Raw genomic sequence first — 13,496 nt, forward strand, 5'->3', positions numbered from 1 at the left:
CACTACTTCCCGTGGAAATGCATTCCATAGTTTAACTATGCACAGGGGCAAGAAGTACTTTCTTTGGCCTGTCCTGAAACTCCCAGCATTCAGCTTCTTTCGATGTCAACAAGTGCTATGGGAGAGGGAGAAAAACCTTTCTTCTCCATACCATGCGCCTGCTGTATCTTCTCTTAACATGCTTTTTTCTCTGAACTGAAAAAGCGCCAAAGGTTGCAGCCTTTCCTCATAAGCGAACTGCTGCATCCTCTTGATAAAAGCATACAGGATAAGGCTTTCACTGTCTATCAGCCACAATGGGCTATGCTTTGCCTACACTGTTGGAGGCAATATGCCTTTGAATAGCAGTTGTTGGGAATCACAGAAAGGGAGAGCACTGTTGTGCTTGTGGGCTTCTAATAGGTACCTGGCTGGACACTGTGAGAACAAGATGCTGGAACAGATGGACCTTTTGCCTGATCCAGTAGGCCTCTTCTAATATTCTTTCTGGAGGCTGCATGACATTAAAGCCACATGAAATCAGGATTGATACACTCAGGATTGCATGCATTCACAGGTGCCTTGCTTTAATGTTAAAGGTAAAGGGACCCCATGTCCAGTCGCGACCGACTCTGGGGTTGCGGCGTTCATTTGCTTTACTGGCCGGGGGAGCCGGCGTACAGCTTCCAGGTCATGTGGCCAGCAGGACTAAGCCACTTCTGGCGAACCAGAGCAGCGCACGGAAACGCCGTTTACCTTCCCGCCGGAGCGGTACCTATTTATCTACTTGCACTTTGATGTGCTTTCGAACTGCTGGGTTGGCAGGAGCAGGGACCGAGCAACGAGAGCTCACCCCGTCGTGGGGATTCAAACCGTCAAAGTTCTGATCGGCAAGCCCTAGGCTCTGTGGTTTAACCCACAGCGCCACCCGCGTCCCTGCTTTAATGTTACTTTGTGAATAAATCACATCCAGGGAGCACCTTCTTCCAAAACCCTACATCTCCATCCTAGCAATCCAGAGAAGGAAATTCCACTCAGCTGAAGAATGTGCTGCGTTCAGCTTTGTGCTATGCTGTATCTGTCTTGCAACATAAGCAAGCAACAGAACAGTCCCATCTATAAATAACTAAGTATTTAACTGAAAAAGCTTCTCAGGCATCAAATATTGAGATAAGGTTTTCACATGTAATACATTTTTATACAGAAGTCGGGCAGAGTGATATTATAACAGGTCCGATGTTAGTTTCAACAAGTATGGTTTAATTAATCAATATAGAGTGTGATTCTGCAAACATAGCCCCCCCCCCCCCAAATCCTACTAAATCCCTTGGATGGCAAAAATGCTTGCATTTCTAGTACACAAAAAAGGTGAGAACTTCTGGTTCCCAAACTGGATTCCATCGTGTCAGCAAAATAAACATAGCTGCCAGGTAAGCTTTAGTCTAAGGTTTAAATTTAGTACACAGCAACAACCCATAACGATGAAACGAATAAAAGCCTTGTCACCTGCTCAGTTGTGGAGCAGCCAAACAATATGCCAGCAGGACCTGTTTATTTATTTTTAAAAGATTGTTCTGATGCGAAATAGAGTCTAATTTGTTTTTTTTGGGGAAAAACAGAAATTCAATACATTCAGAATTGTCTAGAACTGGAAGCTACTCCCTTTGAGGTGGAGCAACTATTATCTACAGTAATTCCAAAGTGGGTCTGGGCAAGTTAATTCACTGGTACGTATAGAATGAACTCAGAGCTAGCTCTTAATCTTAGTCTGCATGTTCTAATCTAGGAAATGATGTCACCCTTTCCCCTCTGACTTACCTGGAAAAGCACAGGCAGAAATTCAGCAGACACCATTTCCCAGCATCAAGGAGCAATCAGAACAGCTTCACCATCTGTATTTCAGCTTGACACTTAGGCTAGTTAAAATAAATAAATAGCCCTGCTCCTGCACCTAACGATAGCAGCCTGACACACCACAGTTAAGCAGGCAAAATGTTCCCCATTACTTTATGACATCTCCAGGAAAAAGCTTCACACGATTTCTGTGGGCTGCTGTTAAAAGGAACTTCTTAGAAATTAAGCAGTATGGATTTTCAGGCTTGGATGATATCATAATTCTTCAAGGGTTAACTGACAACAGTAATTCTCTCTCTCCCTCAAGTTTGTCTGTGTATTAATAATATAAGGGTGTTCAGCAGGGATTCCTTGCAATGGGGTTATCCCAGTCCTTAGGGCAGGGGTAGGGAGCTTTACTAGCCTGAGGGCCTCATTCTGTCCTTTCTGGCAACCTTCCAAGGGTCCTATGGAAGGAGCAGCAAATGTAAATTTTGCCTTAGCCCTGTAGGCTAATTTCTACACACACCTCTCCATCTTCCAGTCAGGCAACCAAGGACTTATCAATGTTCAAGGACACATTCCAGCCAGGCAAAAGCACTCAAGGCAAGTTCAAGGCAGGTCCAAGTGAGGAGTGTGACCTGGAGAGAGTCCTTAGGGCCAGACAGAAAGGCTTGGAGGGCCACATTCTCCTCCACCCCCCCTTGCCCTGAGTTGCCCGACTCCTGTTTTAGGGGTTCTGTATCTTGGGGGCATGAGTTTTGTTGTAGCAGTTGTTCCCCAGCTTTGAATTTGAGATCTATTTAGAACTCAAGTCCTAAGAAGAATCATTTTTCTTTTGTAAACAGCTCCGAGGTTTTATTACTATCAAGTGAGATATAAATGGTGGGAAAATAAAATAAATAAATAAATTCCCTAACAGTCTTTTTTTTTTTTTACATTGGTGGGGCAGTGAAGTTTAAAAAGCAGAGAAAGAGATTAGGGCTTTTGCAGATTTAATAGTAAGAACCACTGCTTTTTTTCCTAGAAAAATAGGTGCCCAGTACTCACCATGAAATTGTTACAGTAAGTGCGACACTTTTTAGCAACAACGAAAAAACGTGCCGGTACTGCGTACACTTGAGTACCCCCTGGGAAGCACTGGTCGGAACTACTTCTTTTGACATGAGGTTAGACATTCGATATATCGGATCCAACATTTGAAGTGTATCGGTTTTCAAGAGGGTCCTTATTCCCTTTGAACCTGTTGCTTTTAAAAAAGATGCCTTTGTTGAAAACTAGCCTCCTTTCTTTTCATATGCAAAGGAGGAATACAACAATGATCTCCCATCAGCTGCTTCCGTTTGTCTGTGGAGAGGCTATATTCCCCATTCATGTCTTTTTCGGAATATGCTCGCAAAGACATTGCCTGCAGACTGCATATAACTAGACTCGCGCCCAGGTATTGTTGCCCACGGTTTATAATTGTTTCGGAAAATATATATATATATTTATTGGGGGGGGGGAAACAACCCTGAAATGGGAAGGAAGACTCACGAGTCACCTTAACATGAAAATATAGAGATCACTGAGTTTAAGGAAAAACTGGACCTAGGGGCTGGAATCTTGCAGGTGAATTGTACTACAATTCACCTGCAAGATTCCAGCCCCTAGTGCGCCCGGACCCAAAGGATTATGGGAGCTGTAGTCCAAAGCGCCCCGAACGGGGGCAAAGAGGCGGGGCCGGGCGCCGAAGCTCTCGCGAGACTTGGGGTGGGGTTCCTCATCGCCTCACCTGAGGGAAGCCGCTCAGTCCTTCCCGGGCAGCGGCAGAGAGCGGGTGTCAGGCGGACGACGAAGAAATGTCGGCCCCAGGCTCTCCGTCGTCTCTGGGGCCCCGCTGGGCCCCGACCCACGTCCAGGTGACGGTGCTCCAGGCGCGGGGGCTTCGCTCCAAGGCCAAGGGCGGCGGCGGCGGCGGCGGCGGGAGCGACGCTTACGCGGTGATGGCGCTGGGCAAGGAGAAGTTCGCCACGTCGGTGGCCGAGCGCTGCCTGGGCTCTCCCGTGTGGCGGGAGGAGGCCACCTTCGAGCTGCCGCCGCCGCCCCGGAGGAGCCTGTCGGCGGGGGGGCCTCCGCTCTCGGCCGGGCCCACGGCCGTGCTGCAGCTCACCGTCCTCCACCGCGCCCTGCTCGGCCTCGACAAGTTCCTGGGCCGCGCCGAGATCAGCCTGGCCGAGCTGCACTCCGAGGGCGGCCGCCGAAGCACACGGTGAGGGGAAATCGAGCGGGCGTGGGGCCTCCCGTGGGGCTCCCGCTGCCAGGAGCAGTCTACCTGCTGGGGCGCGGGGCGCATGCGCGGAGGGAGGGAGGGGGCTGGTGCCAGGCGCTGCCCAGACGGACCTCCTAAATTGCATCTGATTTTCGCTCCTTCTTTGTTTACGGAGTCATAGCAGGACTTCTGAAGGAATGCGGATAAGGGTATGCTTTCACTTCAAAGCATGCGCCAGAGTGTTGTGGTCAGTGTAGGATTAGCTGGGTTCATTGGGCTTCCTCTTGATATGCGGCCAAATTAAGTATTTCTGAAGGTGTCACATCCCGCCGCACACCCAACCCCCTGAAGTTGGGTGCTTCTGTTCTTGGCCGCACACCTTCCCAGCTAAGGTGGGCAAAAATCTAGCTTTGCCGCCTTTCGACTGCGGTCGATCGGTTTTGTAAAAGGTAATGTGATCAATAGGAACACTAATTGGGAGGTAAAGTTGCTTTGACAGGTGAAATCCGACCTAACTATGACGATTTCAGTTACTCTTCTGTTGTTCGGTGTTGTTTTGTATATTAATGGATTGTAATTTTGGCAACATAAGTAGTATCACTATATTCACTCCTCAGTGGCACTCTTGAAAAAAATAATTTCAGTTCTGTGCTTCAGTTCTGGGTTGAAACTTGTTGGGCGCAATAATATATTTTTTTTACCTGTTGTGCATCTGGTGGCTTCCTTTTCTGGTGCACTTGTTGTGTGCGCCAGATATGTGACTAAAGAATAGCATCAAATAGTATGGAGTCTGGAAACCATGTCCTATGAGGAACAGTTGAAAAAGCTGGGCATGGTTATCTTGGAGAAGGAAAGGTTAAGAGGAGGCAGGAGAAGAGTTCTCAAATAACTGAAAGACTGTGATGCAGAAGGTGGAGCAGATTTGTTCTATGTTACTCCAGATGACAGATGTAAATGCAATGACTGAAAACATTTAAATAAGATGGTTTTGACTTTACGTTAGGAGAAACCTCTTAAGTGTATGAGTAGTTCAAAGGCGGATCAGACTGCCTTGGGAAGTGGTGAGATCTCCTCCTATGAAGGTTTGTAAGCAATGGCTAGATGTCCATTTGCTTAGGAAGCTGTGTATTTGCAAGATTCCTGCACTAAATCCGTTGGGCATTGGACTAGATGACATTACTACTGTATAGTTCTGTATAGTTCTTCCCTTACTACTGTATAGTTCTGTTTGAAGATGTTGACTTCCTGCTGACTATGTATGTCAGAGGCTCAAGGTCCACATGTCCAAACAGGTGTCAAACAGCATGCTGCATGAGAATTATTCATCTCAGCTGTTTATCTGACAGCAGCAAAAGTTAAGCTCTTAACAGGATGGATCATGGATTAAAAATGCCACTTTTAGTAAAGATTCCACTATTGTCCATAGAGTTTACTGGGAGACCACGGGCGAGTCACACTCAGTCTAATCAATCACAAGGGTTGTTGTGAGAATGAAATGGGATGGGGAAATGAGAACTATGTATGTCACTCATACATAGTTATTTGAAGAAAGGGTGGGGCAAAAATGCAATAAGCAAACATTGCAAGCAGAGGCGGGATCAAACTTTTAAAAACACTGTATTAAAACTTGAAATAAACAGCAGTATAATGTGCTACAGCATAATATAAAGAGTTGGTGTGGTGTAAAGGTTAGTGCCAGACTAGGGCCTAGGAGACCAGGGTTCATGTGACCGCTCAGCCATGAAGCTCACTGACTGACCTTGGCTCTCAGTCTTAACATAGGGTTGTTATGGGGATTAAATGAGGAGGGCTAGAAGGTGGGCTATTAAACAATCAAGCAAGCTTTGAAGAACTTGTAAAGTATCCTGTTGATACCTTTCCTGAGCAGAGTCCTGCTGGATCACAGTAGTTGGCATACTTAATTTTATTCCATTGTTGTAAACTTCCCTAACAACCTACTTTTAGCTAAAGGGAAGAATAAACATCTATTAAATAAAATAATTTGTATCCTGCTCTAGATAGCGGTTATCTCAATGCATTCAAGAAACATGCAAGCAGGGTGTGGAACCGCCAGTTCTTCCTCAGTTTGCTGCTTTGGCAACTGATATTCAGTGGTATTAATGCTTGTGAACATGGAAGTTCCATTAAGTTGTCAAGGCGAGTAGCTGATACAAATTTAGTCAATTCCTTTGGAAGATGGACCCTAGTTTAGGAGGCTCTATAATCGTGAATCCCCTAAATGTTGGCATCTTTGTCTTCTCCTTAAATCTTGGTTTGCCGAGGACTGAGCAGCGGGTGCTCTTTAGAGATGTTGGTTACCAGGATGCAGTGAAATAAAATAAAAAGCTGGTTAGAATTTAACACTTTTATATTTTGGAGGTTATTGGGTCTTGTTCTATAAAATATTAACTCAGTTTGATATGGAAAAAGGGATTGGCTGAATCAAGGCTAGAAACTAATGTTAGCACCACAGCAGAATTTGATAAATTGGACTCTTTCTGATTACTCCTCCAGTCAAAATACTAACTGGATGGCAATTAATAGTGAGGAGGAAGTGAGAGAAAAGGGAAATAAACACTAAACAAACAAAATGGGACAAGGTAGGAGTGGTGAGGTTACTAGGACTTGACACTTCCCTATTGCAAAGAAATACTCTAAAGAACCGAGGCTAGATCCAAGAGGACCCACACCACCCACTCAAAGGAGTATTGGCCAGGATATTCAGGGCACTTCCCTAGCACTGCTATACAACTTTTATAACATATTTCCCCATATATAGCTGGTCATTGTTTGTAGAAAACATCCCCTCCCCATACTTTTGTATTGAGATGTTGTATTGTACTTTTACAACAACAACAACAACAATATATCAATCAATCATTCCACTACAAAAAAGGTGCCTAGACATTCCTTTGTGGCAACTGTAACCAAGGTTTATTGTGCCATTTGGTGACTGGCTTATATATCTGAGCTTCTAACACTAGTTGAAAAAATAAAAAAGGTAAAGGACCCCTCACAATTAAGTCCAGTCACGGATGACTCTGGGGTTGCGGCGCTCATCTCGCTTTATAGGCCCAGGAAAGCGGCGTTTGTCCGCTGACAGTTTTTCCGGGTCATGTTGCCAGCATGACTAATAATAATAATTTTTTATTTATAACCTGCCCTCCCCAGCAAAGACTGGGCTCAGGGCGGCTAACAACCAGTAATAAAAACAAGTTGATTAAAATACAATTTAAAAGATTAAGATATAACATTAAAACATTAGGATGCAGCTTCTTCACAGGAGGAGAAAGGAAAAAGAAAGAGGGGGAGGGATTCCAAGCCAAAAGCCAGGTGGAACAACTCTGTCTTAAAGGGTCTGCTGAAAGAAATCAGATCCCGCAGGGCCCTGGTCTCATTAGACTGAGCATTCCACCAGGCCGGAGCCAGTGTTGATAAGGCCCTGGCTCTGGCTGAGGCTAATCTAACTTCCTTAGGGTGTTAGACTAAATTGACTAAAACTCATGATCAGTTAAGTTTTCTTTAATAGGTTGATAGCCCTTGGGATTTCACACCTACCCAGTTATGCTTCATATTGTGCCATTTTATGTTGCTTGCTTTTACTTAAAGAGCTGTATTCTCAGTGACTAAATCTTACAAGGTTTAAACCAGTGAGTAAGAATTTAAAAAAAATCTGCTTAGCATTTTATATAGTTTAAATAGCCTCATGTACACTTTCTTGTTGTTCTTTACAAACAAGCCTGTAATGCAGATTAGTATTATTCCCATCCTGACTTGTGTAATATAACCACTTTGTGAGTTCATTACAAAAGCAATATTCAATCCAGGTTCCTAGGTAGCTTTTTAGCCACATTGTGCTATTCAAGCAATTTATCTAGTACTGTCAGGTGAGCTGTTGTGGACATAGCTCTATTGGCCAGCAATGATATTTGAGTTTCACATCTGAAGAGCAATAGATTCAAATATAAATACTGATAAAATAAATAATGTGGTATAGTAATTTTCCACTGATGCCTGCTTCCATAGCTATTGTAGAACAAACCCTGCCCTTAAAATGTGTATGTGCACCATGATTCTTGGCTATCTGTGTTAAGAGTGCAAAAAGCAACATTTCGTAAGAATGCATATACCCTTCTGTTTGGCAAACATATTTTTAGACTGAGCTAAACATCCTAGTTTTTAAAACTGTAAGTCAAAGTGTATTACAAAAACAGTGTTTGTAAAGAACTCTTTTAAAATTGTCTTACTGTGAATAATGGCAGCTCTCATACTCAAATATTTAACGTAACAAGTCCAGCAGGCTTACCAAGTTTACTTTGGCAGTCTTGACTGCTTTATACAGCCATGATAAGTATTCAAAGTATGTTAGAAACAAATGTCTTGTTCATAACACTTTATTGTTAGAATAAACAGCACAAGTCAGAGCTGAAGCACTTTATTAGTTTTACAGATGAAAATTGGGGTTTCAAGGTTTATGTCGGAATCTATCAATTAAGAGGTAGCTCACTAATCAACACCGCACCCTTAACATGTGGACAGACAATGCAAAGATGCAATTCAGACCAGTTAATAATTTTTCGTCTGAAGGCAGGGAGATCTGAAATTTGGATGAAACTGTTGCCAGATCTCAAGACTGGATGCTTATTCGTAAAACAGAAACACGTCACTGTGCTGAAAGAATTAGATGTCAATGAGATTATTTTGACAAGCCTTTCCCTGATGTGGTAGTACTGTATGTGCTTTTCGTTTTGTTTTTTTAAGGGTAGTCTTTTAGCCATGCAATAACTTCCTGTAGTTTGCCTAGAAATAGTTTCACCATGCTATCCGCTGTTTTAGGAAATTGGGCCAAATGATGAGCTTTTAAAATGTGAATATAGAAAATCACTCACTTGTGTTCTAGTGCTTTCCCTCCTCTGGTTCTTCTCTTTTGTTTCCTTTCCTGTTTTGATATGTATGCTTTTAAGGCATGCAATTTTCTGAAAATATTGTCGGGAAATTCCATATTTTGGGAGAAATTGCATGCTTTTGTACATAAGCTGCTGTTTCTGTTCTAAAACTTTCCTGGTAATGACTTTCTCATTTTCTCTCTTTCTAGCTCTGTATCCTCTGCTGTATCCAGCTCCGTTCAAGACTGTTCTGCAGAATTTGTCTTGGTTCATGTTGTGCCTTTCAGGGAGTAAAAAGGTTAGACAATCTAAGATGGCGTGCATCTTGGGTTTTAGTGCAGAAACAGAGTTCCTCTGACTGTTGATACCTTTTATGCAGATGCCTTCATGGCATAACCTTAAATGGACAAGGTCATGCTGTGTTATACCATAACTCATGAACTAGTAAGGCCTGCTGATGTTGCATGATACCAGAGCATAACAGCACAGGTTAGGTGGAGCTGTTAAGCGATCATGGGACTCAGCTTAGTAGCAGAGACTTTCCCGTGTCTTCCTGCAAAATTATATGAATATTTGGGGGAACCCATTGCCCTGAACAATGGATAAATTTACAGTACAAAATCAACCCTTTCCTGGCATGGTTCTCATTGATCCTCTGGGGGAGGCCCCAAAAAGCAATTCTGGAGAAACACTTGTTTTGTGAGGGTGCTTATAATTATTACAGGATTGTAATCCCCTTTATTGAACCACACTTCCAAGGACTTAACTGAGAACCATGAAGCTATAGACAAAGTCTGTAAATATGTGACACATGCCATACTTAATCTAGCTTTGAAGTCCTGTGACAGAAAAGGTGAAATTGAAATATAGGTAACTCACAATGCTTATTTTGCCTACGTGATTGCTGATCTGGGCCGGGGGGGTGTGTGTGGAGCAGAACAAACAAACAAACAAACAAATGGAGAGTGGAGGAAACATTACAGAGTAGCATCCTAGAGCCCTCATGCTGCCTGCCGAGAAGCAGATAAGCGAGACACCTGGTTCTGAGGGTTCCTGGCTTTATGCGATTTTGCTTTTACGTGCAGTGGCCAGGAATGTAACTACTACATAAGATGCGAGTTAGCTGTAATTATATCTTCTGTTAGTACAGAAATAGGCAAACGGCCCTCCAGATGTTTTGGGATGACAGCTCCCATCATCCCTAGCTAACAGGACCAGTAATCAAGGGATGATGGGAGTTGTAGCCCCAAAACATCTGGAGGGCTGAGTTTGCCTATGCCTGTGTTAGTATGTCTGTGTATATTCACTTGGATGACAAAACAAACTTTTTCTAGACATCTTGGGAAAATGCCCAACATACTGGTAGCATGTCAGCTACCAGTTTCTGAGCACAGATCTGTAGAGACCCTCTGTTCCAGGAGTGACGTCCTTAGCATTTTAGAAATCTTTGCATGATGCTTCCAGAGTAACTATTTCTGAGACTCATGTGGTAATATGGATAAATTATTTCATAACAGCATGTTCTCCTTTTAAAATAGGCTATTTGTTCTCTTCTCTTCCTCTTCCCCTTTACTTTTTCTTTTCTTTTTCGAAAATGGACTTTGCTGGCTAAATGCCACTAATATCAGTCTACAGACCTATCTGGAATTTTGCTTACATAGAGAACCTGACTCTGTTTCGCTTGAACTGAAAATTAACTATTTTATACGTAACGCACCCTGAGACCTTGTGGGAAAAGGGTGGGTAGGAAATATTTAAGCCCCTGATGCTGAACCTTTGCTGTTCTTTATTTGTACAGATGGTACAAGCTTCACTCCAAACCAGGAAAGAAGGAAGAAGAGAGAGGTGAGATTGAGGTGGATATCCAGTTCATGAGGAGCAACATGACAGCCAGCATGTTTGATCTGTCCATGAAAGATAAGTCACGGACACCATTTGGCAAGCTGAAAGACAAGCTAAAGGGGAAACGAGGCAATGGATTGCCAGACACAGCTTCAGCGATTGTTCCTAGCATTAGTCATTCCCCGGCTGACAGTGAGGAAGAGTCAAATGAGAAAGAAAAGAAAAAATCAAAGTTCAAGACCTTATTCTCCAAACCAGGTTTACAGAAAAGCAACCTCTCTCAGTCCATGTCTGTGTTACCTTCTCTCCAACCGGTTACAGAGAGAGTTCGACTTAATCCCAGTGACTTTTCATCGCGGTGGAGTGATAGTGATGATGACACTTTAACTCCTGTTTCAGAGAGTAAGTATTGTCTATTGAAAAGAGAATAAATTTCTCATATGTTTTGACAGTTGTGTAATTTACAAAGTGTGCTAAGTAGTAAAATGTGCCATTTCTTCATAATAGTTAAAGCTGGACTTCTTGTATTATTTAAAAACAGTGCTTGGAAGCTGTGAAGAAACAGAAGTGTCTTCATGATTGTGCCTAATAGTTGGAAATGAGTAGGGTGCAGGTGGATCTCAGTGGTCCCCAACCTCAGTGTACTGCTGTTGTTAAGAGCCATCAGTTGATCTAGGGCTGGATTAGGTATTAGTATTTTCAGTAGTATTGGGACTTGTGCTTTCGGTATTCTGATGCTGATTTCTTTCTTTTCAGAACCCTCCACAAATGAAGATAACCTGCTTTATCCACCTTCCACCAAGTCTCATAAGAGAACAAGTAGTGCAGATAACAAGCAACTAAACCAAATCTCCTCCAGTAACACCAAGAAGGATGTACATTCTTTATTTGGTGGACTGAAGTCCAAAAGTGACCCCACTTCCCGGTCCAATGTGTGTATCAATGGCAGTCATGTTTACATGGAGGAGCGTGACCCCAAAAGTGATACTCTTCCAAAAGACAGCACTCTATCTTCCCCTCAGATATCCCAGCGAAAACGTCTCTTTTTGTCCCAGGAGAACTTGTCTTCTGAGCCCAGTAAGGAACCTGAAATAACAGGAAGACTACCTTCTGACAAAGCACCACCAGGGTCTTCTTCACTGGAGTCCTTTAAAGCCATGACTCTACCATCATACAAGTTGCTGAGTGCTGGGGATATGCCAGAAAGCAACACTCCAGTTATTTCAGACACTCCAAAAGAAACCAAAGAGAACAAAAAACAGGAGAACAAGAAATCTGGCTTGCTGTCTCTTATGACAGGGAAAAAAGAAGCTAAAGTTAGTGAGGAAGTAGAGAGCAATGCAGACACCACTCTGAAGGTAAAGGAAGTAAAACGTAACGAAAAAGAGTTGGTCAAGAAAGAAGCAAATCCTTTTGAAGTCCCTGTGGATAACAGAAGAGGTCATAGCTCAGATAAGAGCAGCACTGCGGATCTTCGAATCACAAAGGCATCCTTGAACCCTTTTGATGAAAACATCTCAGCAGAAGAGAAGCCAGAAAAAAACTCAGCTTCTGTGAAACCATCTCAGACCAAACCCGTCAAGCCCAGGTTAGTCTTGAGAAATGAATTTTGAGATCTTGAGATGCTTTAAAGCTATTGCTACCCAGTGGTTTTCATTGTATGTCATAGAAAATATTTACTTTACAGGCTAAGTAAGAATTTTCCTCCTGATAGGGCAGCCATGCCCTGTGTAGGTTTCAGTTGACTAGTAACTCTGCAGGTAATTTGTAGGGTTTCTGTCTCTAGCCTTCTTGAAAGGAGAGAAATGACAATGCATGCTGTCTTCAGAACAAAGATGATCCACTTTCTTGCAAGGGGAGGGCAAAGAGAGTGAGCCAGTCCCTCTTCTGCCTCCAGGATGGAATGCTGTCTAGCAGAGAATGTATCCCAGCTGGCTGAACTTGATCCTTTCTATCTCTTCTCCCCACTGCCCAACTTACAGGGAGAGGAATCGAAACAAAGGCAGGCACTAGCTTTGTTGTGTTTGCCCAGCTGGTCAAATGCAGCTGAGCTAGTTTTCACTCATCTTTTTATGTCTTGTCATTTTTTGCTGAGGAGAGGAAAAGACGGTGGCTTGTCTGACCCAGAAAACTGGTGTAACTAGCTAGCTGCTGCTCTTTGTGGCAAGGAGGAATTTAAAAACACAATTATGGGTTAAAGTCTTTGTATCAATGTCATGTAGGTGGGCCAAGGCCTGAAGTTCTTTAGCCCTCCCAAACTTAAAGCATTAGTTCTAAATCAGGAAGGAGAAAGAGAACAGCTGTCTTTCGTGAAGAAACAGCCAGTGCTACTGGCAGTTGTCCATCGTGGTTCCTTCTTGCTTGAGTTGGGGAGGAGTGTGATATTATCTCTCTTTTGTCATCTGAAAGTAGAGGTGGGAGGAATACTGAGATGGAGCAGGAAAGACTCAGAAAAGTTGATATTTAAATATTCAGACATGTATATAAGTGCTGTGAACACCATTAGTGACTTGGCTTTGTTTTTATGTTATTGACACTGGTGCATGTGGGAGAATTGCTCCCTATTGCTCAAACTTTAAACTTATATCTCTTTCTTTACAGTTGTAACTAGTGAAATAACATTCTTTTAACATTGTTGGGTGACCTTGTTTCTGTTTAGCTCCTGCAAAATGATTAAAATTTGCACGTTTCAGCAATCTAAAATG

General features: G+C 43.0%; 1 protein-coding gene across 10 annotated transcripts in view; it reads left to right on the forward strand.

Annotated features, from left to right (window-relative positions):
- Nucleotides 1–3,473: 3,473 nt before the first annotated feature.
- RAB11FIP1 (RAB11 family interacting protein 1) overlaps nt 3,474–13,496 on the forward strand; it is a 74,028-nt gene continuing 64,005 nt past the window's right edge. For 3 of the 10 annotated variants that reach the window (XM_081890848.1, XM_081890843.1, XM_081890845.1), the window contains exons 1-3: nt 3,553–4,063; nt 10,748–11,193; nt 11,548–12,379. In XM_081890848.1, the coding sequence (XP_081746974.1) occupies nt 3,654–4,063; nt 10,748–11,193; nt 11,548–12,379 (1,688 nt within the window). In that variant the 5' untranslated portion in view covers nt 3,553–3,653. Of the gene's footprint in view, nt 4,064–4,245; nt 4,273–9,158; nt 9,248–10,747; nt 11,194–11,547; nt 12,380–13,496 lie in introns of those variants that run through there. The other 7 variants (XR_014163331.1, XR_014163332.1, XM_081890846.1 and 4 more) reach the window with 6 other exon arrangements.

The sequence above is a fragment of the Podarcis melisellensis genome, assembly GCF_964234715.1.
Source record: "Podarcis melisellensis genome assembly, chromosome: 15".
NCBI classification, from domain to species: Eukaryota; Metazoa; Chordata; class Lepidosauria; order Squamata; family Lacertidae; genus Podarcis; species Podarcis melisellensis.